General features: G+C 36.2%; 1 protein-coding gene and 1 pseudogene across 13 annotated transcripts in view; one reads left to right on the top strand and one right to left on the bottom strand.

Moving 5' to 3' along the window:
* HECTD2 (HECT domain E3 ubiquitin protein ligase 2) overlaps window positions 1–27,966 on the bottom strand; it is a 73,827-nt gene that overhangs the window by 21,579 nt on the left and 24,282 nt on the right. For 7 of the 13 annotated variants that reach the window (XR_004819649.1, XR_004819650.1, XR_004819651.1 and 4 more), the window contains exons 3-11: window positions 14,163–14,301; window positions 13,359–13,461; window positions 12,808–12,897; window positions 10,843–10,907; window positions 7,148–7,193; window positions 5,115–5,224; window positions 3,512–3,660; window positions 2,628–2,751; window positions 178–274 (exon numbers count right to left, since the gene is read on the bottom strand). Coding sequence is in view for 5 of the 13 variants with exons in the window: in XM_027596305.1 (XP_027452106.1) it covers window positions 178–274; window positions 2,628–2,751; window positions 3,512–3,660; window positions 5,115–5,224; window positions 7,148–7,193; window positions 10,843–10,907; window positions 12,808–12,897; window positions 13,359–13,461; window positions 14,163–14,301 (923 nt within the window). In the remaining 8 variants the exon portion in view is untranslated. Of the gene's footprint in view, window positions 1–177; window positions 2,752–3,511; window positions 3,661–5,114; window positions 5,225–7,147; window positions 7,194–10,842; window positions 10,908–12,807; window positions 12,898–13,358; window positions 13,462–14,162; window positions 14,302–27,966 lie in introns of all 13 variants that reach the window. The other 6 variants (XR_004819654.1, XR_004819653.1, XM_035724260.1 and 3 more) reach the window with 3 other exon arrangements.
* On the top strand, window positions 19,489–19,972 carry LOC113923720 (annotated as a pseudogene).

Genomic DNA, 27,966 nt, shown 5'->3' with positions numbered 1-27,966 from the left:
ATCTCTTTCCTGTATCGTGAACAGGTTTAAGCACTTTTGGAGGGAGTTATGAAATGAATTTTATTTTTAACATTTCCTGATTATGCTAGAACAATTCACAAGACATTTGATGTATTTATTAAATTATTCACTATATTGATTATAGTCAGCATAAATATGTTTTTGTAGCTGGCTTACCCTTGCGATGCTTATCATCTGTTGTTCTGAGTCTCTTTGAATAATGATTTTTTTTGCAGCTATAGAAATAACGAATGGGTACTGACAGAAGGAAAACCTGCTCAACAAGTGAAAACAGAAAAAGCAAAATGGCGTATTTTTAGCAAAATTATACTAAGGGAATATCTAAGGTACCCCTCCTAACAATATAAAACATTACTTTTGTATTGTGTTTTACCATTTACAAAATGACTTCATGTGCATCACTTCTTTTAATCCCCACAGCCTTGTGAAGTCCGTACCATTACTAGGTGCGCTGTGTGTTCATTCTCTAGAGGAAGCTGCATCTCACATTCTGAAATGTACTAACCACGTATATGGTTTACACAACTCATTTCAGTCTATGCACAGTCACCTGTAGATCATTACCTGTGGAAATATGGCCACAGCAGAACCCGGAGGCAGAATACTCATGAAGGGAGATGAGGACAGAGAGTTCATGGCAGAAATTACAAAAATCCATTATTACATGGATATTTCTCATGTGCAAGCTTCAGAAATGAGGAAATCTAGCAATAACTACAGTAGTAAAAAGCAAAGTAATAAATTTAAGATCAATAAAAAGAAGTATGTTGCTGCTGGTCTTGTGTTTAAGGGTGTAGTAGTATGAAATGGTATGTATTTGTAAAGACACGACATTATGATCTAAGGTCAAGAAAATAACTAGCTTCCTCCCTTCAGAGCTGATCCCGTGTTACATAAAAAAGCCACAAACTACCCAGAGAGAAATGCATTTAGAGAGAACTAGTAGGTGACAGGGACACTTCAGGAGCCAGACTCCATGAGAAGTGGCTGCAATGAATCCATTAGTTACAGCTGGAAGCCATCCACCGACAGTGAAGCCCTGGGTGTGAAGAAGGCACGAGGAGGCAAACGGAGACTACCGCCCTGTGTGAGCCACAGATACACAGCTTTCTCCAGAATGCAACTGGTAATACAAGTCGTTCAGGACTAATGTGTAATAGTTTTGAATCACTAAGGGCTAACTAAAAATCTGGAAATGAAAGAAGTACAATGACCTTAGTAGGATCTATCTTGGTCTTATTATGTATTTTAAAACAGTGTGGCTCAACCCTTCCTTAGGCATGCACATAGAAAAATGATACTATGTGTGTGACACACTGAAATAAACAGACGTGGCTGTTCATTGCCAGAGGTGACTACTGCCCTCAGGCTGGCTTCCCCCAAACTGAAAGGGTCACAGGATCAAAAGTCCTCTGTAGCTCCTTCTTGGCACACAGCGCTGTGGCACAGTGGTTAGAAGAGCTCTGTATTAAAAGATGTCACTGAAATATGCAGAGTAACTCTTGGAGTTGTTTTGTGGTTTTGTCTACAACACTCTAATTATGTTAAAGTTGGAGAAAAAAGTGTCTTTGTAAAATAAATACACTTTGTCACGAAAATATCTATCCGACAGAACGAAGTCCCCAGAAACAATTCTTGTTTAGTTCTGAGTGTTCAGATGTGGACTGAGATATGTCCAGAAGGCCAGTCAATGGTTTTGACCAATTCTGATAGAAAGGGTCCCTGGCAGATTGAACCAATTTATAAACTAATCTGGGGTTTTGAGGTTACTTATATCCCTACCATATCTCTTAAGTCTCTTTCAGAACAGACACACTCTCCAAGATATCACATGGTCTGGGAAAAAATTATGTTTGGTATAGTCATGCTGGTTTAATCCAAATGAGTGTGGATATAGGTGCAGTATATTAAAGAATTTGGTCAAGTGTTTTGAAAACCTATTACACTATTGTAATAAATAATTTGTGGTGAAGCCCTTTCGCTGTAACTCCCATTCTTTTTATGTTGTGTATAAGGAACAACCACTTTTTCTACAGAATGAAGGAGAAAAAGAGTGAACTGTACATGTGTATGTGTGCATGTGTATGATCACTGTGTTACAACAGGCATTGGCAAACTATGGCCCATGGGACAAATATGGTCTACCACCTGTGTACAGGAAGTTTTCTGGGACACAGACACACCTGTTTATTTACATATTTTCTAATGCTGTTTTGGTGTTACAGAGGTATACCAGAGTTCGTACAGTCCAAAGAGTCAACAATATTTACCATCTAGGACTTTACAGAGAAGGTTTGTGACCCCTGTACTGGATGATAGCATACAGAAGAAGATACAAGAAACTTGCATACTAAGATACGACTTTGCCCTTCTTAAAAAGATGCTATTAATCAAACCAAAACCAAATTAACATGTACATAAATTCAAAACGTAAGAAAAAGAAAATGCCCTAAGAAATATAATGATGTTTCAGGGCTGGATATCTAAACTATAAGTTTATATATAAAGATATGTGCATACTTAAATTTATACAAATTTAACATCCAGTCATTATTTTGAATAGTATTTCATTTAGGTAAGTAATCAAAATGAGCTTCTGATTGTACCTGTGAGAGTTTCCAAAGCTCTGCCAGGTGTGGTATTCTTCCATGAGATCAATGTGATCCAATGTCGAATTATAGAAATCAGTATAAGGAATAAGGGGAGGATGAACCAAACTGTTTGCAGTATCTGTAAAGATAAATTCTAACAATGATCTTTTCTAACATGTGCATAATTCATTCTAATAAGAACATTTTCATGTTCACCAGACAGACTTTATCTAGAAATTCCTATTTTAAGCCAACTGTAGCTCCTAATTAAAAAAGTAGTTTTAAAATTGTGGTTCAGGGGACACCTGGGTGGCTCAGTGGGTTAAGTGTCTGCCTTCGGCTCAGGTCATGATCTCAGGGTCTTCGGATTGAGCTTGCAACCCAGGCTCTCTGCTCAGTGCGGGAGTCTGCTTCTCCCTCTGCCCTTCCCATGCTCGTGCTCACTCTCTCTCTCTCTCAAATAAATAAAATCTTTAAAAAAAATTGTGGTTCAGATGCAGCCAATCATTTCTTGCTTTTATAAAAAAACTTGTGGTGAGGATTAGAACAGTATAGTAAAGGGAGTACACAGGTGAGCCCCTCTTTACCCTACTTTCCCATCAGTGTTCTCTCCTAGGAGTTCTCGGGAATCAACGCAAGTGCCTGTTTCTTAGGGGTCTCTACTTAGCAGGTCATATGCAGCAGATGGCCAGAATACAGAATACTGCCCAATAAAATGCATAAAGCTTTTTCATGCTATACATTAAATGTGAAATCCATTATCAAAACAGGAAATAAATCACAACTCTTCACTTCAAAGGAAGGTTTTAAAATTTAAGAATGCCTCTACAGTACTTTGAGATCCTTACAGAAATGTCCCTAATATTTAACAAAAGAGAAGACAGAGTAATAAAACCTACTAAGTAAAGCCAACACTTTGGATGCTGATGGGATCCACCAGGAACACTTTGTTATAGGTGGAAATTCTTCAGGCTTTGCAGGAAACAGGCGCAAAGAAATAAACTGCAGCAATCTCTCTACCAATTGTTTGAACCTCTTCTGGGATAATCTGGTAAAGATTGTGAAATAATTCCAATCAAATCACATCTTCTATTTTGGCAATACGTTAGATATCAAAGTGTATCCTGTACACATAAAATTTTAGAACATCCCCCCAAATTCTATTTCTTAAGTTGCCAAATATTCGAAAAGATACAAATCTTACCTGGAGTATTGTTTCTTAAATAAGAAATAAACACCAAAATTACTATAACGTTAGCATTAGGCATTTCATTTTTAAGGCTTTCAATATTGAGTCAATCCTTGTTACTTAGACTCAGTATTTGCAAATTTGCCTACTTCCTAAAATTTAATTGTAACCCCAAAATCAGTATTAGTGGAGCTTTCAGTCATGGTCATCTGCAGATGTGCAGAATGGCAAAAAATGTGAATTGCCAGATGTGCATATTCCCAGCTGAGGTCGAACAAAGAAACACTGCCTTCTTGTTTTAGTTCCCATACTGTAAATGAGTATTCTTTACACAGTTTACTTAGTGTCATGTTTTCCACATTTTTGTGCTTTTTGATTAGTAATTCTGGTGTTTTAAAATGGTTCCCAAAATGTAGTGCTAAAGTTCTGTTTAGTGTTCCTAAAGCACAAGAGCAATGTGAGGTACCTTATGGAGAATAAACTTGTGTTAGATAAAATTTGTTCATACATTAGTCATAGTGCTGTTGGTCGCAAGTTCAATGCTAATGAATCACCAACTTCTATTAAATAAGATGTCTTTACATGCAATGCAGTAAAAATAAGATCATGTACTCATCGGTTGATGGGGATGCTAGACCAGCAGCTCAGGGAACCTAACCCTGTTATGTCCTGTAGGATCAATGATTCAGTATTTGTTAATTCAGTGTTAGCAGTGACTTTATAGAACATAAATACCATGAATAATGACAGTTGATTTTATTTAAAATTAATTCTGAAAATATTTTGCCTCTAACCTTTTATCAATCATGGAGAAAAGTCATTGTTTATGTGAGTATAGCTCTATGAAAAAACAGAGTGTATTTTTTATAAATTGATATTGATGGCTAAACTATATTTTATGATGATGTTACTAGGTAAAGAAAAGGCACTATGTAAGTAATGGTGAGACTGACTGATATAAAGATAGGAAATAAAAAGACACATTGAAATAGTATCTGAGAAAATCCGGTCACCATCTTGAGCTATATGAAAACCACCGACAGGCAGGTGCTGTGTAGTAAGCGAAAGCAGTGGATAGAAACCTCAACAACAGTTTGCACCAGCAAAATGGTTACTTGCTTTAAAAACATTTTTAATTACCCTCTCTGTGGTACTAAGGTATATGTTTATAATTGGCTTTGAAGTACTGTTAATTAGAAGATCATTTCTAAAGACCTGAAAACATTTAAATATATTTTATTATAAAATCACTAATATCAAACTTGAAACTGTATGATTATAAGAGTTCTTATTAATATGACAGAGTGATTTACTTTTTAAGCCAGTGGACCAGGAAATGATGATCAGCTTCCACTAAGGCAGCTATCTGTCGCAGCAAGTGAGCGTGGATGACATACGTAGACGTATTACTGAACTGAGGATTCTGAAAAAGATAAGACAGATAATCGTGTTAGAATTTTGTTAACATGTGAAAAGACACTAAGCTTAATGAACTAAGTGGTACATTAGGAAACTAAATTTGAGATTATGAAATACTGGGTGAAATCCTATAAAACAATAATCTATTTGTTTAATTATTTAATTAACAGAAATTTCGATTTTGGCTGTGGTATAGCAGAAAAAGCACGGGCTTTGAAATTAAGACATCTGGGTCTGAGGGCCGATTCTATCACTTAGGCGTGTTCCTTAAACTTTGATTCTCAATTTCCTCATCTCTAAAATAGGAATGATAGTATCTATCTTACTTGTTCTAAGTAGTAGAAAAGAAAATGTATGTAAGGCTCCTAGCTCCATGCCAATCACTATCATCCAATTAAACAAAAAACCTAGTTCTTCCTCGATTAAAAAAAAAAAAAGAATCCTAGAAAAATGAAGTAAAAGCTGGTTGTGAAACTTTTGCCACTGTGAAATGAATTAGTTGCATGTCTCACAAAGAACAAGGAGAGAGCCACATCACAGCTTCTGACAACTTTCAAATGTCAAAGGGACACTGAAGGAGTTGCTTGAAGCCTCTAGTTACATCTCTACAACCTAAACTCTTATCACAATGTGCATTTCAAAACTTCATGGAAAAAAATATCATCATTGAAAAATAAACTGAAATTGTGGGAACTAAGAGAGCACCATGCATTTTTCACAAAACTGACTTACTGGCAAGGACAAATTCAAAATCAGAAAGTGCCTCCTGCTGAGAGCCTCACCTAGCGGTGCTCATGAGAAGGTATCATTGGCAGAGCTTACTGCGGACTAACAGACTCACTCCCAAAATCTGAACCTCAGTTGTCATTTCTCTAGCTTTTACTATCTACATACATTTCCTCCCTTTCTTCTAGTTTTGCTTTTGTCCTTCCTACCCTCTACTTTTCCTTCTTCTATCTTTCAACTACCTCTTGTCTACTTAACTTCTTTTTCCCACTTTTACTTTTTTCCTTTCTCCCCCTTCTTTTATTCCTACTGTCCATATTTCCTTTTATTGGACATAATATTTAACTAAACACTGTATCTTTTTTTTTAAGATTTTATTTATTTATTTGACAGAGAGATAGAGAGAGAGCACAAGTAGGCAGAGTGGCAGGGAGAGGGAGAAGTGCGCTCTCCGCTGAGCAGGGAGCCCAACGTGGGGCTCAATCCCAGGACCCTGGGATCATGACCTGAGCCAAAGGCAGCCGCTTAACCGCCTGAGCCCCCCAGGTACCCCAACACTGTATCTTATTTAACATAATTTTTTCTTACCTTTAAATGAGATAATAATATGTACAAACACCTTTTGTAAATTGTAAAGACTAATACAAAAGCAGTATGCTAGCTATGTAATAACATACTTCCTTCTCAAAAAAATAATACAAACTAAAAATTGCTTTTCATTTGTCTGACCTTATTTTTGTGTATCTACGAATCCGTGTCTCTCAAGAGGAAAAAGTTCATCACCTTTGCTTTAGCAAACATAAGCAACCACCTTGATTTTTCCATTTTCCATTAGAATTCTAATGGAAACATTTATTAAAAATACCTAGAGAAGTTAGAAACCTACTAGTTGGGAAATAAAAGAAAGTTTTGGAGCCCATTAAAGCTAGTTATAAGAGGTTGACTGGAGGAAGAAGAGGTGCTTCCATTCTGCTTGTTCCTGAATACCACAGCAGAAAGGCAAGAACTACATTAAAATTTTAATCCCAAAGATAATTTAGCTTCCCATTGTTTATTTGTTATAACTTTAGTGCTCTGAACACTATAATCAAAAAACATCAATAATGTTGCACAAAATAATACTTAGTACTTCATATCCTTTCCCTTAACACATGCATAGACTGAGATTTAAATTAGACAACTTGAGTTCTTGCTTTCTTACCTGTAAAAGTATAAAATATGCTCTAAGATCATCTTTTGTTCGTGGACTGTAAAAGAAATAAGCATAATTGATTACAGATTAGTATTTAATCTTATAGCATCTAACAAAAAATGATTAGTACATGTTTTTGTGAGAACTGCGTTCGTAAAAGCCAAAAATGAGACTTAAGTTAGTATGTATGATTACTGAGACAGTAACAGATTCATAATATGCTGGGAATATAGGTTCTTTTGTGCTTAGTCTTGGCTGGTTCCGAAGACACATAAAAGATGAATTAAGTAGAGGCACCTGGGTGGCTCAGTTGGTTAAGCATCTGACTCTTAAATTTCAGCTCAGGTCAGAATCTCAGGGCTGTGAGATAGAGCCCTGTGTCAGGCTCCGCACTCAGCAAGGGGTCTGAGATTCTCTCTCTGTCCCTCCCCCTACTTGTGCTCTCACATGCTTTCTCTCTCTCAAATAAATAAAATCTTAAAAGAGAAAGGTAAATTAAGTAGGCTATAACATTTTATGAGGTAAATATGACTAACTTGGGAAAGAGTTTAGAGCCTGATGAATAATCAACAATTTTAGAATACTTATATTTTTGTTTTAATAAAGGATAGCTGATATCTCATTTAAAAATACTGATGCACTGAAGAAAGAAAATACGCTTGTGTTTATATATCTATTTCTGAAGTGATAGATATAAAAATATCTGCAAATCAAATCACATGGTAAATGTATCTAGTATGTTTCTAATTAAATTGGAAATTAAATTCATATTTGAATACCTCTGAGATGTAACTAATTTGTAATTTTTTTCCATGTTAATCTGGATTTTCACATTGTCAAATTTGACCAAGAGTTTTTGTTATTCCCAAAGCTGATGAGTGTTTCTTTCTCACCCTCTCAGATTCTATTGAATACACTCTCAAAAATACTCTAAAGTAACTTCTTGAATTAAAAATGGTTCACCTATAAGATTACCAGATTCAATTCATGATCCTTGACTGGGTCCAAAACCCAGATATTAAAGAACACTTTTGAGACAACTGGGGAAATTTAAATGTGGACTGCATTTTCGAGAGTACTATTAGAAAAACATTAAAATTGTTTGGTGTGATACAGTGTTATGGTCATGCAGGAAAAGGTTATTAAGAAATATATGCTGAAATAATTACAGGTTAAGTGTCATGATGTCTTCCATTTACTAAAAAAATAATTATGCACACACTCATGCACAGGGAGAGAAAGCAAAAAGCAAATGAGGGATAAAATTAACAACTGGTAAATCTGGGTGAAAGGTATATGAGTTTTCATTATCTTTAACTTTTCTGTGGTTTGAAATTTTTCAAAATTAAATGCTGGGGGAAAAAAGGTTCATCTCCCAGTATCTCCTTGAATTTCCTTTAAGAAAATAAAATGACCAAATGATTAGTTACTTTTCTGTTATAGTTACAAAACAAATCTGAAAACATAAACCACTGCCCCAAATGTACTAAATGACCTTTACAAAATGTAAAGCTACATAGTCTGAAATATAAATATATAACATACGGGTTAAAATTTGAAATATGTATACACATGTGTATACAGAAATGTTTAGTCAGTAACATTTCTTTGTGGAAGAATTATCTTGACTGAATAATGATTTAAATTGTTTACAAGGTTTCTAAACTATTTCTGTCTATAATAGTCTACATAATTGTCAGACTATTTTCTGAATGGGACTACTGTTATGTTTTAGAAATTACATTTGAAAATATTTTATTTATTTATTTTTAAGATTTGATTTATGAGAGACAGACAGAGACAGAGAGACAGAGGGAGCACAAGCAGGGGGAGAAGCACAGGGAGAGGGAGAAGCAGACTGCCTATTGAGTAGGGAGCCCAACACAGGGCTTTATTCCAGGATCATGACCTGAGCCGAAGGCACCCCAATTTGAAAATATTTTAAAACACTCAGGGCAATTCATAAATATTGAAATTCCTGGTGATAGGCGAGCCCTATTTTTTCCATTTTATAGCAATACCATGACAATTTCCAAATTCCTGTCCCATGTACTAGTATTTTAATGCAGTACACAGTTCTGGGCATTGAAGTTGTGGTTGAGATCACAGGCTCTTTGCCAGACTGCCTAGGTTCTAATCCTGACTCAGGCACTTACTGTGTTAACTTGGGCAACTTCTTTAACTTTTCTGTAAATTAGTTTCCTCCACTGTGAAATGAAAATAATCATATTAACTATTTCATAAAATTGCAGTGAAGATTCAATGAGAAATACATGGAAGATTGTTAGGTGCCTAGCCCATAATAAACAGTAAACTTTAGATCTTGTTGTTGTTATAAAAAATCCAAAATAAAACAAGACTTTTGGGTAAAGACCACATGCTCCTTTGATAGATAATCACATCAAATCATCATGAGGAGTAGGGTTGGAAAGCGGCGAGAGTGTGCTTATGAGAGGGGACTCAGGCCGGGGAGGGGTCAGGCCACTGGGCTTCCACTTCTCTCAGGAGCTTTCCTACACTCTAAATCTCTCCGTTTTCAGTGAAGCACTACGGGTTCAACCCAAACCATACAATTCAAGGAAAATGCAAATTTACTACCATAATGACAAATTAGGAAAAATGCTATTAAAAATCACATCAAACTATACAGTATGATTTCATTTGTTTCAAAAAGGTGACCAGAAAAAAGATGGCAAAATGTTAATGTTTACTTTTTTTTTATAATACTCGCAGTGCCTTTTCTACATTTACTGTAATAACCATGAATTTCTTTGAAAATCAGAGCAATGTTATTAAAAAATATGGGGTACACTTAACATTTAATAATTTTTTTTAAAGATTTATTTACTTATTTGAGGGAGAGAGAGAGAGAGCGCACACATGAATGGGGAGTGGGCAGAGGGAGACAATCTCAAGCAGATCCTCACTGGGTGCAGAGCCCGATGCAGGGCTGGATCCCAAGACTCATGAGATCATGACCTGAGCCGAAACCAAGAGTCAGGTGTTCAACAGACTGAGCCACCCAGGTGTCCCTTAACATTCAATAATTTTGATATTATTTTTAAATGGGGCTTAATACAAACATTTGAATTATAATTTAATGGTATTCCTTTGCCTTTAGTAGAAGCTATTATTTAAGTTATATGCTACTTAAATAGTATCAATTTAAATAACATGTACTTTTCAAAGTATACTGTTGTGTTCTGCATATCCAGTGATATTTGAACATTATCAATTACATTGCCCATCATTCCTTATATAATGATTCAAGATTTAGTTCCAGGAAAAAATATATTTCAGTAGCCAAACTTACATTTCCTTAAAGAAGAAAAACTGCTCTAGCTACCAAGAAATCCAAAGCTAAATTTAATGTCCATTTAATTTAATTCTAGGTTACTGATGTAACTATGCATCCCATTTTTATACCACACATATATCTGTACATAACAAATTTTATATATAATTTTAAAGGATTCACAGATACTGTGAAGCCCACATATAAACCTTCCTGAGAAGTCACAAATCTCAAGTTAAAAAGCTTTGTCATAAGTGTTTTGTTTTGTTATAAATGGTTTATAATTTCTTTCTGATCTGTTTTTAAAACAACTAAAATCTTTTCTGAGAGTAAAATACATGCATATACATTAAAGATGTATGTAGAAATTAACTATCTATATTGATTAGCTAAATATTGTTAAAATTACCCTTTCCATTCTCGTAATAGGCTGTTAATGATTCCCTTTAATACTGTCTTCTGAATGTCTTGAGGCTACAGGCAAAAGAAAATCAAAATAATTAGGATTAGGTACTTAGGTGACTTTTATATGTTATTTATATTTACAGATCTGTTTCAATAGTTAAAATCAGACTTGATGACTGAGGATTGCTTATGATAGTATTATTTTCACATCTGAGAGTGCTAGAGCACCAATGACATAAGATTACAACGAGAATGCTCCCTGGGATGTGCCGTGCACGACAAACTGCACAAACATATATGGTGGCCCTTTGATGACCAACATCAGTTTTATATAACTGAAAAAATTTTCACTTTCCCTGGATTGGCAGGATAAAATCATGAACACGAGTCCAAGATTAGCATGTTTAACAATATAAATGACTGCATGTATTTAAATATATTTATTACTACCAGTAAAAAGTTGTAATTAGCAGGTAGATCCACAATTCATTATTAAGTGCAATGAAATTATGTTCAATAAAAAAATAAGATTTTTTTTTCATTACTGGATTTGGAAAAGGCAGAAAAGGCATAAAAAACATTCCTATATAGTTTAAGAATTCAAATACTAAAAAAAAAAATCTTATTTCCATTTTAGAGAGTTTTCCCCGTGTGTTGTAGTTTTAATTTTTTAGTGTCTATAAAACACTGACATCATTCCAAGTCAAAAGAGGTCAGACAAATGTCCTAGGAGTGGAACATTTTGGGTCACAGTATATGTATATGCTTAGTGTCAGTAAATAATGCCAAGCAATTGTCCAAAGTGGTTGTACTAGTTTCATACCTCATCAGGGTATGAAAGTTCCAGTTGCTGCACAATATTGCCAATTCAGTACTTAAAAACCTTTTTACTCATTTTGAATGGATGTGTATGTTATTTACATTTCTCACATGACAATACATAATAATAATGTACCTTTTCATGTATTTAACAGGAAAGTACTCAGATTAGGAATAAGACAAAGATGTTTGCTATTACTTCTTTTATTCAAAATTTTACAAGAGGTTCTAGCCAGTGCAAGGCAAATACTTACATCTATCCATCCACACATGCAAGATAAAAGGACTGGAGAGGTGAAGTCTCATTTTTCACAAATGACAGGACTGTCTATATAGACAGGAAATCTAAATAAATCTATTGATGCACTATTCGAATTAATGAGTGCATTTGGCATGGTAAATAAAGATAAATATATGAAAGTATTTTTTTTAATTTAATTTTATTATGTTATGTTAATCACCATACATTACATCATTAGTTTTTGATGTAGTGTTCCATGATTGTTTGCACATAGTGAAAGTATTACAATAGCATCAAAAAAAAATCAAGTACTAGAACTAAATGTAACAAGATATGTGTAAGACATTTATCCAGAAAAATACAAAGTATCACCAAGACAAACTAAAGAAGATCCAAGTAATCGGAGGGATATACCATGCTCATGGATTAAAAAAAAATGTCAACTCCTCACAAATTCATCTATAGCACTGTGGTTCTCAAAATGTGGTCCCTGGGAACTTGTTAGAAACACAAATGCTTGAGCTCTACCCCAGACCTATTGAATCTGAAACTCTGTATTTTGAGAAGCCCTTCCTGTGATTCTGATACATAGTAAAATTTGAGAACCACTATAGATTCAGTGCAATGCCAATACAATCAAATAATTTATCTCCTTTTGCTGGCTAAGTGAAGCATGATTTTATTTCAGCAAGCCTTCCTAAAGAAGGACTGGACATAAAAGTATTTTCTGCTTAATTCTCATTTAATTAAAAAAATATAAAAAATACCTAACTTTCTGAGAATTCCAACTAAATTTACTGTACAATTATATGTTACAAGGTGATTATTACAATATTTGTGTGGCTGCTTTTGAAATACAAAAGAGACAAAGAATTATACTGTTTGCATCTGTTCATAAATAATACTTACAGTATTAAGTAAGGCATCATATACAGCATTCACAAATTTAGCGTTAATCCCAGAGTCTTCAATGGTATTAAAGGAGGCAGTGGCATCTTTCTGCAAATTCAATTAATGAATTAACTGTATATAACATTTAAGGACTGTTCTTAGTAATTTTGAACCATAACTATTCCTTCATAATTTCTACTATTTTTTAGTAGGATGATGAAAAAGAACTTTTAGGCAAAGTTGCTAGAAATAAAAATGAATGTATAAGAATTATTTTAATCACTTTTTAATATTTATTTCTTATCATGTTCAATTAGCCAGTATAATCACTTTGTTTTTTAAAACTGAAAGAATGGAGTCAAACGTCATCATTAGTAGAAATGCAAACAATCTTTAAGATATTACTTAAGTAATATTTATTTCTGATATGTATACTTTTTGAAATTAATACATATATATGTTTAATCAGCTGCTTAAGTCAATATTAGGTAGAAAAAGAGCTAAGTTATTGTATCTTTTTTTGGAAAATTTAAAATTAAAAGTGAAAAATGTGTTTTTTGTGTTATTACCTTAAATGCAGCATTTAGTTCTGGGAAAGAATCAAATGTTGTTAGATAAAAATCATGTACTGCTTTCCAATCTCCCGATGACTTAACTTTTTCTATATCTTCCCTAAAATGAAAACAAACGTTAACAGATAGAAATATTATTCAGATAAAATAGCATTACTCCTTTAAAAGTAAATGTCACCAAGCATGTAATTTGAAATATTGAAGCTGAATACAATATATTCCAGTTAATATAAATATAGTTTATGAACTTATAATTCTTAAATGGATCATGATATTTATTCAGCTTTCCATTTACTTGCTTTTTAAAAAGGTCATCCTTGACATGCTCCTCACAATTAACAATTTCTTTCCTTACTTCATAGCCAAACTTGAGAGATTTTGTTTACTTTTTCTGTCTACTTTCTCATTATCACTTAGTCCTTCAGTATTCATTGGATTATTTTCAGTAGTGACATAGGTTTTATGCTTTATGTGTCACATAGTAGATGAAATCATATTTTTTAAAAAGGAAACATTTTATTATTTTATCATCATCTTTATCTCCTTTTGTCCGTTTTAACTCATATTCTCTTATTTAGTGTTGTTTCTTTTGTTGCAACATTATCTACCCCTTACCTGTTATTTATACATTTGTTTTCACATTCAACTTGCGACATCTAGTCTTTTGTGTCTTCACTCTTGAACAATGCCTTATAACAAGCCACAAGTTCAATCAATTTCTCACACAAAAATATTAAATTATGTAGAGTACTGTCATTAGATGACTATACGTCTACATATTAACAGTGAGCTGAAACTTACTGAAAGTCTTTCATAGTTTTGGACTGGTTAGGAAGGACAGATTCTGAAAGAACTGGGGCCTTCATTTCAGATGGTAATGCATCTACAGAAACACGCTGTTTTTGTCTAACATCAAGGCAAATTGGTGGTAGGTCTCTCACTGTAAAGTATAAAAAAAATTCAATGTAATTAATAGTAAAAATTTTCCGAATTATAAAATGTCAGGCTAACATGAACAGAAAACAAGTGAATTATTTTGTATTGCATTCACCTTGGGGTCATATAACAGAAATCTTACCACAGTAAAGGGCACCTCCTGAAGGCTCTATTACCACCAGTCCCTCCCAACCCCAACTTCACCCACAACAGATATTAGGCCATATCTTAAATTAAAAGTTATCCACAGATGAAATATAAATAAAGTTTCTTTCCTTTGTTCCTTTCCCAAAAGTTGTCTTCCAGGAAGTATTTCAGTGAGGTTCAATGTTTTTAGTGTTTATTACCTTTTTGAATATATGCAAACCATTTATTCACATCCTCTGTAATTCTTTATTATAGTTTTAGCTTTTTAAAAAAATCAATTTGCATGACATTTTTCTATTTTTTTCTTTGCAAATATTTGCCCATTTACTGTTTGCCTTTTTGTTGCATTTCATAATCTTTTAATTGTAAAACAAAACAAATACAGAAGAATCTCACAAAAGGAATGGATGGCTTAATGAGTTGTTATAAGATAAACACCTCTGAAACGATTAATCCGTTGAGGAATGGAGTCTTATCAAGTCCCTCCTTGCTCCAATTACCCAGATGTTAGACTCTGCCTATTTCAATTTTAATTTCTTTTTTTAGCTCTTTTTCATTTCTTTTTAAAGATTTTATTTATTTATTTGACAGAGAGAGAGACAGCGAGAGAGGGAACACAAGCAGGGGGAGTGGGAGAGGGAGAAGCAGGCTTCCCGCCGAGCAGGGAGCCCGATGCGGGGCTCGATCCCAGGACCCTGGGATCATGACCTGAGCTGAAGTCAGTCGCTTAACCAACTGAGCCACCCAGGCGCCCCTCATTTCTTTTTAAATTTTAAACATTTCCTTCTTTTCATCTTCTAGTTCTCTTAAGGCATTATCTGGTATGCACGTTTGCTTTTGTGTTCCTTCTGTTTTATTTCTAAAATTTAAAAAAATATTTCTAATTGTTTCCTTGTAAGTCCAATTTTATCACTATATAATGTCCCCCTCTCTCTCTCCAGTAATTTAAGTCTACTTTATCTGATACTAATATAGCCACTACTATATATCTTTTCCCATCCTTTTACTTTCAACCTGCCTATATTGTTACATTTGAATTGAGTTTCTTATAGACAGCATACAGTTAGGTCATGTTTTTAATCTACCCTGCCAATCTCTTTTAATTGATGTATTTTAGACCATTTACATTTAATGTAATTGTTGACCTATTAGGGCTTAAGTTTGTCATTTTATTTTATTTTTTTAATATTTTTTAAGTTTTTCCTATCTTCTTGTGGGTTACTTGAACATTTTTTAGAATTCCATTTTGATTCATCTGTAGTGTTTCTGAAAGGTTGCTCTAAATATTATGTTATATACACATAACTTATCATAGTCTACTGGTGTTATCATTTTACCAGTTGGAGTGAAGTGTAGAAACTGTACCTTTTATATCTCTTCACTGTTCTCGGTTTATGATTATCTTATCCTACAGGTAAGGTGTTATGTTTCTCTGGCTGCTTTTCAGAGGTCTTTAGTTTTTAGAGGGTTAATTATCATATGTCTTGACACAGATTTCTTTGGGTTTATCCTGTATGTGGTTTGCTCAGTTTCTTGAACCTGTAGGTTTATATCTCTTGCCAAATATAGGAAGCTTTCAGTCATTTGTGAGTACTTTTTCAGCCTACCCTCTTTCTCCTGTCCTTCCAAGACACCAATGACAAGAAGGTATCCTCTTTTGTTACAGTCCCATAGGTCTCTGAGATAATTCATGTTTTCTTTCTAGTCTATTTTCTGTCTATTGCTCAGATTGGGTAATTTCTATTGTTCTACATTCCAGCTCATTTATTCCTGTCTCCTCCACTCTGCTGTTGAGCCCATCTACTAAGCCTTTTATTTTGGTCATTGTATTTTTTCAAAATTGTTAATACTTCCAACCCAACCAAACAGGTGAATATTTTACATACTCTAAATTCCACAATGTGAAATGTACATATGTAGAATTTAATTCTACTCTTATGTAATCAGGATATATTTTCAACTAAGCAAACATAGCTATTATCAATCATCATGGTAGGAACATAGCTATAAGGTCTTTCCTTCCTTATCCACTCTCCCAATCAAACATCTATTCTTGGATCTATTACTTCAATAAACTAAGATAAATTTCATTAGTGTTAGGGTATATTTTATAGTAAAATATCTTTCCTATTAGAAGATACTACAGAGATGCCAATTTCTTATAATCAAAAGCAATTATTTTCGACCTTTACTGTATATCAGAATCACATGGAGAGCTTGTTAAAACACAGATTACTAGACCTTTCCCCAGAGTTTGTGATTCAGTAGGTCTGGGGTGAGGCCCAAGAATTTGTATTTCTAACCTGTTACCAGATGATGTTGACGCTGCCAGTCTGAGGGTCACACTGAGAAACACTGTTCGGTATTAGGAGAGAACAATGGTGCTGACAGTACAAAACATTAAATTTCTTTAACTCACTTCTATAACTGATTTTTATACCCTTTATTAATATGGAAATATCCAATTTCTAGTAATTTTTACTTTAGGCACATATTGGACAGAGGTTCACTTCATTAGCAAGTAAAATTAGATATCTCTACAAATGATGTCTTATGTTTGGAAATCTTTATTAGTAAGAAAGAAATGGGCATCTCAGCAGGAAAGAAAGAGACGATAGTCTCCTCTCTCCAACACTAGTCTTGTTACTAGTGAGGCTCCTCTACAGTTTCTCTTCCTCTTCACCAGGCTTACCCTTTCCTATCCCTTCCCACACACCTTTCCCAACCTGGCTATAAACACCCACTATTAGATACACACAGACTCATTCAAATATAAATTAACTTATTCACTCATAGAGCATATATACACATTTTTATACCCACTCATTTTTATTAATATCATGCTGAGGTGGAAGAAGAGTGAAATTTTAGTTAGTAAGAGAACTGGATTTTGGCAAAGCCTGAGAGTGGGAAGATCTTATATAAGAGAAATAGTAACGCTAAGGCCAAGAGGATTATAGGGTGAAATTAGAACCAGAGGCCCAGACAGGATTTATTTTTAGGTCACAAGGTAACTCAGACTGAAGAATAATACAGAATGTTAACGTACTATGTAAATGGAACTTGAGTCAGAAAGAAAGGCAGGTCGTTTGCTCACATTAGTGAATGAAAGCCAAACTACAAAATGTGACATTCAGCTATTAAGAAAGGAAGAACAACAGCTCACAGCTGTTCTCCTGTCCCTATTTATCAAGGCATTGCTTCCAGAGACAGGCTTTCAGTCTGTTCTCACAGATGGTTATTAAAATCTAATTCAAAAGAGAAAATCAATAAATGTGGTAATGAGAGATTAAATCTCAAACTGATATTATAAATAGAACAGGCAATTCTTTGTTCTATCACATGCAGGTTTTTCTGCAATATAGAATACCATAAATACACTGAAAAAAAGCCAAAATACATTTATCAATGAAAACCTGTCATTTTGGTTTCATTCAGCCAATACTTGGGAACACTGAGTGCTAAATTGATAAGCAGTAATCATTTCCCTTGCTTTGAATATAGTGCTGCCAATTTTAGTTGGTTGCTTAGAAACATTAAGTAAAACACTTGAAGCCAGGGCAAGAAGAATAAGAGTTCTGGTGGGGGCTGGAAGTATACTGAAAAAAACGTGAAGATCATAATACAACTATGTATAACGGTGTGAGATTATCAGCCAAATTTTGCCAGCTCACTCACTGTTTTCAAGAAGCTATCATAAGCTGACTCTGGTTGGAAACTAGTAATATGTAGTTTTCCACAACTGTAGCCACCAAAATTAAGACTGACATTTTAAATTGGCCACATGATTAGGACGCGGAAGGTTGCTCCTGGCCATGGAGCGCAGATGGCAACAACAGCATGAGAGGTAAACAAGAGGCCCGATGGAGGCTGGGTGTTCAGTAGGGGGACCCTGGGCCTGTTCCTTCTCCCTCTATTGCTAGAAAGGGATTACTGTTTTAAAAGGTTTGCTGGTGACACACCGTTGCAAAATGCTACACTCTAAGCTTTATCCCAAATAATTTGTAATTAAGTAAATAAATAAGTAACAACAACAAAAAGCATCAGCCTTGGAAGTAAGGGACTTGGTCCTGTTGTTGGCTCAGTTACTAATTTTCATAACCTTAGACATGTGACTGAAACTCCTTAGGCCTTAATTTTGCCATTATAAAATAAAAGAAATTACCTAAGTCAGCTGTTCCCAAGGTTCCAAAGAACTTCAAGGGCCACCTCATGGGATTGGCTCTGGTGGATGTGTTTATTCAGAGCATCTCAGTTTTTCTCTGCCTAGTATAATGATGCTCTAAGAAAAATTTTACTTTTCAAAAAAGTGTTTTGCTATGAAAATAAAACTAGGTTTGAAAACCATTAGTTTAATAATTTCTAACTTCCACCTCTACAACTATTTAAGAACAAAATGGATAGGACTTACAAACCAATCAAAAGAGTTAAAGACAATTCTCTGTTAGAGTGAACTGTATGAGGACATCTAATAGAGAAATTGAAGCAGCATGGACACTTCACATGCATATGTCATCTAAATACCTGATTTTAGTTACGACTTGTGTTCTACAACAGGGTGTAAGAAAAAGTTCTAAAAAAAAGAGTTAAAAGATCTGGGCTCTCTTTTGGGATTTTACATTCACATGATGTGGTCGTTTTAAAATAAGTCCATAAATTCTTTTATATTTCTTCATGAAAAGATGGGGTCTAACTTTTCTCCCTTGGAATGTGGGCCAGCCTTGGTGGATCCCCACTAAAGAAAAAATGTGACAGAGAGATGCTATAGGTTTCGTAGGTTACAAAAGGCAATACAATTTCTGCTTGGCTGTCTCTTTTTGGGGTGCTCGACCTTGGAGTCCAGTCGCCATGCTGTGAGGAAGCCAAGCAGTCCATGAAAAGGCCAGGGGCAAGTGTTTCAGCTAAGCCTTCAAGGGATTCCAATATTGTGGAAACCAAAACAAATAAACAAGAGCAACCTGGAAGAGTCAGGAATCATGCAGGGAGGGAAAAAAATGTAAAAACCTATCACTAGCCTTTCACCGGAACCACCATCTTCCAGTAATTTGCCAAAATCACCAACTCATAGGGAAAGGGGAAAGGCACCCACTACATGTTCTCTAGGCCTTTTAGAAAACATAGCCTTTGGCCACACAGATGCCAATCTACAAGAAAGGTGATATTGTCACCATCAAAGGAATGGGCACTGTTCAAAAAGGAATGCCCCACGGATGTTACGATGGCAAAATTGTAAGAGTCTACAGTATTACCCAGCTTGCTGTTGGCACTGTTGTAAACAAGTTAAAGGCAAGAAGATTCTTGCCAAGAGAATTAATGTAGGTATTGAGCATATGAAGCACTCAAAGAGCCAAGACAGCTTCTTGAAGCTCATGAAGGAAAATGATCAGAGAAAGAAGGAAGCCGAAGAGAAAGGTACTTGGGTCCAACTGAAGTGCCAGCCTGCCCCACCCAGCAAAGCACATTTTGTAAGAACCAATGGAAAGGAGCCTGAGCTGCCGGAACCCATTCCCTATGAATTTATGGCATGATAAGCGTAAGACAACACCACCACCACCACCCCAAAAAACCCTCAAGACTAAAATACATGCATACATACATACATAAAAATAAAAACCTATCACTAATTTACTTAGAGGGATAAAAGTACAACCAGGAAATAAGAGGGTTCTATAAAGAAGAAATATTCAGAGAGGGGAAAAAAGAATTCTTGTTCATTAAAAGCATATTAGCAGAAACAAAATACTTAGTAGAAGTGTTTTGAGGAAATGCCCTAATATATATAGCAAAAGGATAAAGAAATGGAAAATAGAAGTGAAAAAAAAAAAAGAAAACTAGGAGTTCAGAAGGTCTGGCTTTTGAATAATAGGGGACCCAGAAAGAAAGCAGCAGCAGATGGGAGGAAATCATCAATAAAAATTTCTAGAAAACTTCTTGGAATTCAAGGACATGAACTACTAGAGGAAAAGGGCCTACCACACATGTAGCAAAAGGGATGAAACTAGACCCACACCAAACACAGCTCTGCGCAATTTCAGATGCTCCGAGATAAAGAGATGATTCTACAAGCTTCTAGAGAGACAGATACCTTACACAAAGGACAGGAAGGTGAGAGATGTACTCTGCACACGCTAAAACAGAGTGGCCTAAGAGTGAGTAATTTTGATGCCTGCCATCACCAAGATCCTGACTATCTCTGTACTCTTCTTTTGTAACTGAAGATAGAAGGGATAGGTGAGCCCAGGCCAGACTGTTATCTGTACTTTGGCTTGTCTTGCCAGTGGGGTGATGAAACCCCTGTTCTCCATTTCTTGCTGTGCTATCTGAATCGGCTGAAGGCACTCAGGTCACCTCACTGCTTTAACCTGGGGGTACTCCTGATAGCTGGAGAGGTCGTATTTCTGCCAGACATCTAATACATACACAGTCCAACAAATCACAGCTCTGTCAGATATGCCAATAGTTGTCCTTTGTTTCCCAGGATTCACTCATGACCTTGCTCACTTCTCCAGAAAGGACTCATACATTCTTGCAGAAGCTGAAGCCAGATCTGATTCAGAGACTATTCAGACTATCATCTCTTCACCTAATAGTGGCAATATTGTCCCTTACACATCCAAGGTTTGTGCTTGCTATTCTGTTTTTCAAAACTAAGCAGTGTGTGTGTGTATAATGAGATATATAATTTAAGTGGTATACTGTTTATAGGAACGTGTAAAGACAACAAAACCATTTTTTAAAAAAATCAAGGGAATAGTAGTTACCTCTGGACAGAAAGGAAGGGCAATGCAACTGCGTGGGTTCACAAGAGCTTGTAATATTCCTTTTCTTAATTTTAGCACTAAGTTCATGTGCTTTCCTTTTATTATTACTAAAACCATATACTACTGTTGATTACATTCTTCTGTATGTGTGATGTTTCAAAGTTTTAAAAATTCGTGCAGTTACCCACGAAATAAGAGTAATAGAAACTCCTGCCCATCACAATCCCTTCCCTACAACTTAGCTGCCCATAGTATTATCACTCATATTTACTGAATTTCATAAGGCATGGAACTGAATGCTTTTAAATGCTTTTTTTCATTTATCCTTTCAACCTTATGAGGTAGCTTCTTTATTATGCTATTTTACAGATGGAAAAACAAGCACAGAGAGACTAAATAACTTTTCCAGGATCATAAATTACAGAGCCAGGATTCAAACCCATCCAGATAAGTTATATACCCATGTATTTTCCACTATTAAATAATGCCAAATCTTCTACCTGCATAAAAACAAGTAGCAAAACTGAACCCTAAATTTACATGGACGTAGGACCTGGTAAACTATGAAAGGTCAAAATGAAACTCAACAAGGATCAAACAAAATCAATATGTTTGAAAATGAACCCTTTAAATCATAAAACTTTGGTGTGGAGGATATTTTACAACTCATAATGCCCCAATTCCTCATTCTATAAATGAGCAAATGAAGGTTCATGAGGGTGAAGTGTAATGTCTAAGGTCACAATGACACTTACTGGTAATAATTAACTCAAATATTCAGTTCTTATTTGATATCATAATTTACAGTGTGTGGGTACCAGGCAGGTAATAAATGAGCTACAGGGGACACCTGGGTGGCTCAGTCATTAAGCATCTGCCTTCGGCTCAGGTCATGATACCCAGGGTCCTGGGATCGAGCCCTGCATCAGGCTCCCTGCTCCGCAGGAAGCCAGCTTCTCCTTCTCCCACTCCCCCTGCTTGTGTTCCTGTTCAACTGAAACAGGGAGACCAGAGTGGATTAGTCATAACAGGTGGTGTTTACATCATTGTCTATAAGGTGACTTTTCTAAACATTTGGCAAAAAATAAAATTGAAGGTGGGAGAGAGAAAGGAAAAGGGGGGGGGGAACTCTGACTCATAGGACTTTAGCCACCAGAGCCAAATATACTGCAATATACTCATTAGTTTTTGGAGATGTACTTTTTACTAAGTTCAATGATATTTATGTTTGTAAAAGTACAACAAAAACACAGATTAAATGTTCTTTTATGGGTCTAGTTATAAAAATATTCAAAAGTCCCTTTTCCAGAAGGTTACCTCTAGTGGAACAGATGTCTTAAGCTGGACATATCTTAGAGAATTTATTATAGAGACGGGTCTGACATTCCAACAGGGAAAACTGACCAGAAACCCAGAAAAACTGTCTCCCATATATTTCCTCATTCAGTAAACTATTTACTGAGTAAAGACTTTATGTACCACAGAGGATGGATTCTGGAGATACACAGATGAATTAAAAATTCAAGGAGAATGCAGATGCATTTACTCTCAGACCCAACAATCCCACTTCTAGGAATATCTCAGAAACACAAAAAGACATATGTACAGATTCATTCACTGTGGCATTGTTTAGTAAAACAACGGACACAACTCATTTCTTTTAATAGGATCTTATTAAATAAGTTATAGTACAGCCTATACAGCAGAATACAATTATAAAAAAGAATAAGGGAGCTCTTTTACGTACTGATATAGAAAAGTATCCAGGATATACTAACTAAAAACAAGGTGCTGGACAATGTATAGGCAGTTACCTTTTCTTTAAGAAAAGGTGGGAAATGAGAATGTATGTTTTATTTGCTTTCATTTGCATAAAGAAATACAGGAAAGAATATAACACAGCAGGGAAGAATGTAAAAATGGGATGTCAGAAACATACTGTTTTTATTTTTTTTTTGAAACACACAAATGTGTTACCTATTCCAAAAATTAACTTCAATATAAAAAATAAAAAGAATAGCTCTTCCCCTCTCCAAAATAGAAGCTTAAGAATTTACTAGGACTAGTAAAGAGACAGATAAGTAAACAAATAAATGCAGCAGGATACTCTCAGTTCTTGATAGATATACTTCTCCCCTAGGCACAGTTAGGAAAAGTCAAGCCCAAGGTACTCACTCTGACCTAGGGAAGGATTTTGGAGATTTAGTCTAAAATCAGTTCATTCTCCACAGAAACCTGGAGATGGGGTCATTTGAGGCTTTAGAGATACTTATTCTAGGGTAAGATTCCTAAAGCAGCTATTTCAAGTCCTTGTCTCTCCCCAGATGGCAAGTCCTGTGCTGGTTTCTTCGAACAGCTTGTTTCTCTGTCTGCCTCTAAAAGTTGCTCTTGGAGGAACTGTGAAAACTCTGTGGTACTTCACCTGTGTAGAGATCACAGGACACCACCACACAAAGACCCAATCGCCATTTGAGCTAAAGACCTCTTCGTTTTTCCCTGAGCTATTTCACAGTGGCAAAGATCATGGGACGCGTTTCTCCAGAGTTAGGGAGAAAACGGCAGGGTTCACTAGGTCCTACCAGGGCTCTTCCAGAGTAAACTCATGAAATGCACCGAGCTGGGAGAGGAACAGTGTCCTTGGGGTAAACATTAAGAGTTCCTGTCTACTCTTTTCTGAATTACCAAGAGTGCAAAGACGTTATAAAAGAGATGGGGAGAAATTGCTTCATTTCTTTTAAAGATGTTCTGTGCTGTTTAAAGATGTTTCAAAGAAGTCTGACAGGGGGGCATAATCACTTTAGTAGGAAGATACAAAAGAATAAGAGAGAACGTAGTGCTAATCCCCCTCCACCATTACTTACCATTTATATTGTTTCTCTGAAGATGTATCATCCCTAACAGCTGTTGTAGTAGGTAAAACTCCTACACTTCTCTGATCTCCAAAAGGACAGCCAACTCGACAGGCAGACCTAGTCATGTGATCTACAGGGAGGAAAGGCATCCCTCAGCTGTTAGGTAAACCCACGCTGGGCTTTTGCAGCTTCTCTAATACCACTTGAAGATCAGATGGGGAGACAAGCTGTTAGAGAATACCCAGCATAGGTCCTGCTACCACAGAAGAGGGAGGAAACTGTAATAACTGCCAAGAATGATGCATCTTTGAGGAAACAATCTTACTGGCAAGTAAAAGAGGCTTCCCAAAAGATTAAGGAATTATAAACATGCTTACATTGGGAAGACTTGACTAACTTCCCATTCAATAAAGGAATTCTTTCTGCAGCAGCCCTGACATATGGACTCCAAGTCACACCTGAATCCAGGTGGCATCTGGACAGAACAGCTAGGAGAAGTCAGTACTAGGACTTCCAATAAAGTAAAAGAAGTCTGCTAAGAGGTCTATTCCTCTAGAGTGGTATATACAAATAGTCCAGCTTCAGGTTGGGGCTGAATCCAGATTCCATAAGACTGGCACAGATGAGAGGGGAAAAAGAGACAAGTGTAGGGGCCCAAACAGTGGACCATATTCAGAGTCAATGCATCCACCCAAGGAGGAGGCAGGTAGGTTGTGGGCAAACAAGTTGATTCAGACACCAGGATTTTAGTATAGACAGAATGGAATAAAGGAATCAGCGTGGAAGCAAAGGCTATTGAATTTGAACAAACAGTCCAAACAAAAAAGGTTAGAGCTATTCATGACTTTCTTTTTGACTATCATTCTCCCCTAGCAGACATTTCAAAGTCCTTAAGATTCTTAACACTGTTGTGGGCTGAACTGTGTGTGTCTGTCATACAGATACGTTTGAAGATATTTTAAAGTCCTAAACCCTGTGACCTGTGAATGTGACCTTATTTGGAAAAAGGGTCTTTTTTTTTTTTAAGATTTTATTTATTTATTTGACAGAGACACAGCGAGAGAGGGAACACAAGCAGGGGGAGTGGGAGAGGGAGAAGCAGGCTTCCTGCCGGGCAGGGAGCCCGATGCGGGACTCGATCCCAGGACCCTGGGATCATGACCTGAGTCGAAGGCAGACACTTAATGACTGAGCCTCCCAGGCACCCCCCTTTTTTTCAAAAGATTTTATTTATTTAGAAAAAGGGTCTTTGTAAATGCAAACAAATTAAGATGAAGTCATACTGGATTAGGGTGGGCCCTAATTCAATGACTGGTATCCTTACAGGAAGAGGGAAATTTGGACACAGAAAGACATACAGGAAAGAATGCCAAGTGAAAGCAGAGGTGAAGATTGGAGAGACACATCTACAAGCCAAGGGACACCAAGGATTGCTGGTAATCACCAGAGGCTAGGACAGAGGCATGGAACAGATTCTAAGAACCTTCAAAAGGAACCAATTCCACCAATGCATGGATTTCAGACCTCTAGCCTCCAGAGCCATGAGAATAAAATTCTGTTGTTTTAAGCTATCAAGTTTATGTTCTATGTTATAGCAGCGGGAGGAAACTACTATACCTTCCAAGGAGATTAGTGAATTCAAGGCGAGAAGAACTGAGTTTCCTACTTCCATTTCCTCTTCCTACTTCCTCTCTTCCCTTTAATTCCACAGTGTGAGTAACAAGTGCTCTTCTAACCTTGCTGGAGCTTACATCTCAACCCCTATGCTTTGCATTTTTCCTTGATCCTATCCTCATACCACTTCTCTATTCTACTAGTTCATTTTATTATTCTATTTTCCTACTGCAACTTTAGTCTCTCCCTCTGTATTAGATCCTTTCCCTTGACCACACTACTCTGCAAGACCCTGCTTTTCTTTCAGTTCAAGCTAATCTTCAGTTCAAGCTAGGCAGTCTACATTGCCCCTACATCATCGCCACTAATCTGCCCCTTAACTTTCTATAATTTGAATTCTCCTCATACCATCCTACTGAAACTGTTCTCTTAAAAGTCACCAATAAACACATTAAACAACAAATCCTTGGCATTGTCTCAGTGCTTACTCAACTTATCCTCACTTAGCAACGACATCGTAGACCAAATCCTCTTCTTTAAATTTTCTTTTCCCTTGATTTCTCTTTTTCTTAAAGATTTATTTATTTATTTTAGAGAAAGAGAGTGTGCACGTGCGAACTGGGGAAGGGGCAGAGGGAGAGGATCTCAACTAGACTCCCCACTGAGCATGGAGCCTGACGCAGGGCTCCACGTGGGGCTTGATCTCCTGACACACGAGATCATGACCTGAGCTGAAAACCAAGAGTTGGATGCTTAACTGACTGAACCATCCAGGCGCCCCTCTTTCCCCGATTTCTAAGTCACAGCACAACACAGTTCTTTTCCCTCTTTCAGCACTCACTTTCTTTTCTTTTACCAACTCTTCTTTTAATGAAAGCCTTATCCAAAACTACCCTTGGCTCTCTTCTTTTCTCTATGTCTGCCATTCATTAGCTATGTAAGTTCATGCAGGGCAAGTCACTTAAAACTCTCTGTGGCTTAAGTTTCCTTGCCTTTGAAATGGGAAAAGAATTCCAACCTTCAGCTGCAATAAGGACTAAATGGATTCACATATGTACAGCGCTTACGGCGCTCAGAACCAGGAGTGGCACATAGAAAGCACTATATGGAGTTACTGTTGCAGCTGATGTTACTGCTTTGACACATCTGCTCTGATAACTATTTCCTCTGTCCTGGGTTCTCTCTTGTTTGACTCTATGCAATAAATACAGCTGACCCTTTAACAATGTGGAGGCAGGGGCGCCAACCCCTCGTGCAGTTGAAAATCTATGTATAACTTTTGACTCCCCCAAAACTTAACTACTAATAGCCTACTATTGACTGGAAGCCTTCCTGATGACATAAACAGTTGGTTAACACGTATTTTGTATGTTACATGTATCATACACCATATTCTTAAAATAATAAGCTAGAGAAAATAAAATGTTAAGAAAATCACAAGGAAAATACATTCACTGTACTGTACTATATTTATTTATTTATTTATTTATTTTTATTTTTATTTATTTGAGAGAGAGAGAGAATGAGAGACAGAGAGCATGAGAGGGAAGAGGGTCAGAGGGAGAAGCAGACCCCCCGCTGAGCAGGGAGCCCAATGTGGGACTCGATCCTGGGACTCCAGGATCATGACCTGAGCCGAAGGCAGTCGCTTAACCAACTGAGCCACCCAGGCGCCCTGTACTATATTTATTGAAAAAAGTCTGCATAAAAGTGGATCTATGCAGTTCAAACCTGTGTCATTCAAGAGTCAACTGGTCCACTGTACCTGTAGGACCCTCTGATGGACAGGTAACTGCCTGGGGCCTGCGGGGATTACAAAGGTATTTATTCCCTCATGGAACATACAGTCTAAGAGTTAATAGTATTCAAATGATAACACATAAGACGGGGTGACTGATAAGAGGTAATAACAAAAGAAAACCTAAGTGGAAAGTCAAAGAAGGGAACAACTGTATCTGGTTGGAGAGAATCAGCAGAGGTTTAAGAAAGAAGTAGCTTTGAAGGACAGGATGTGTCAGACAGAAAAGAGGGGAGAGTGCATTCCAGGCAGTGGGAACAAACTGGCAAAATCTCTGAGGTAAGGTATGAGGCATCCAGGAGAATAGCTAAAATGTAGTTATATGTAGGAGAAAAGTGGGAGATAACGTTGAAAAGCTGTCATATTTTGAACGTCCTTGAGTGTCAAGGTAAAAATTTTTTATTTAATTTTGGAAGCATTAGGGAGTATGAAGATGATGTAATTAGAGTTGTATGATTAATGTGATATGATTAATCAGGCAAGAGAAACAAGTCAAT

This window comes from Zalophus californianus, chromosome 15 (genome assembly GCF_009762305.2).
Source record: "Zalophus californianus isolate mZalCal1 chromosome 15, mZalCal1.pri.v2, whole genome shotgun sequence".
NCBI classification, from domain to species: Eukaryota; Metazoa; Chordata; class Mammalia; order Carnivora; family Otariidae; genus Zalophus; species Zalophus californianus.
This window is presented reverse-complemented; position numbering and strand designations above follow the sequence as displayed.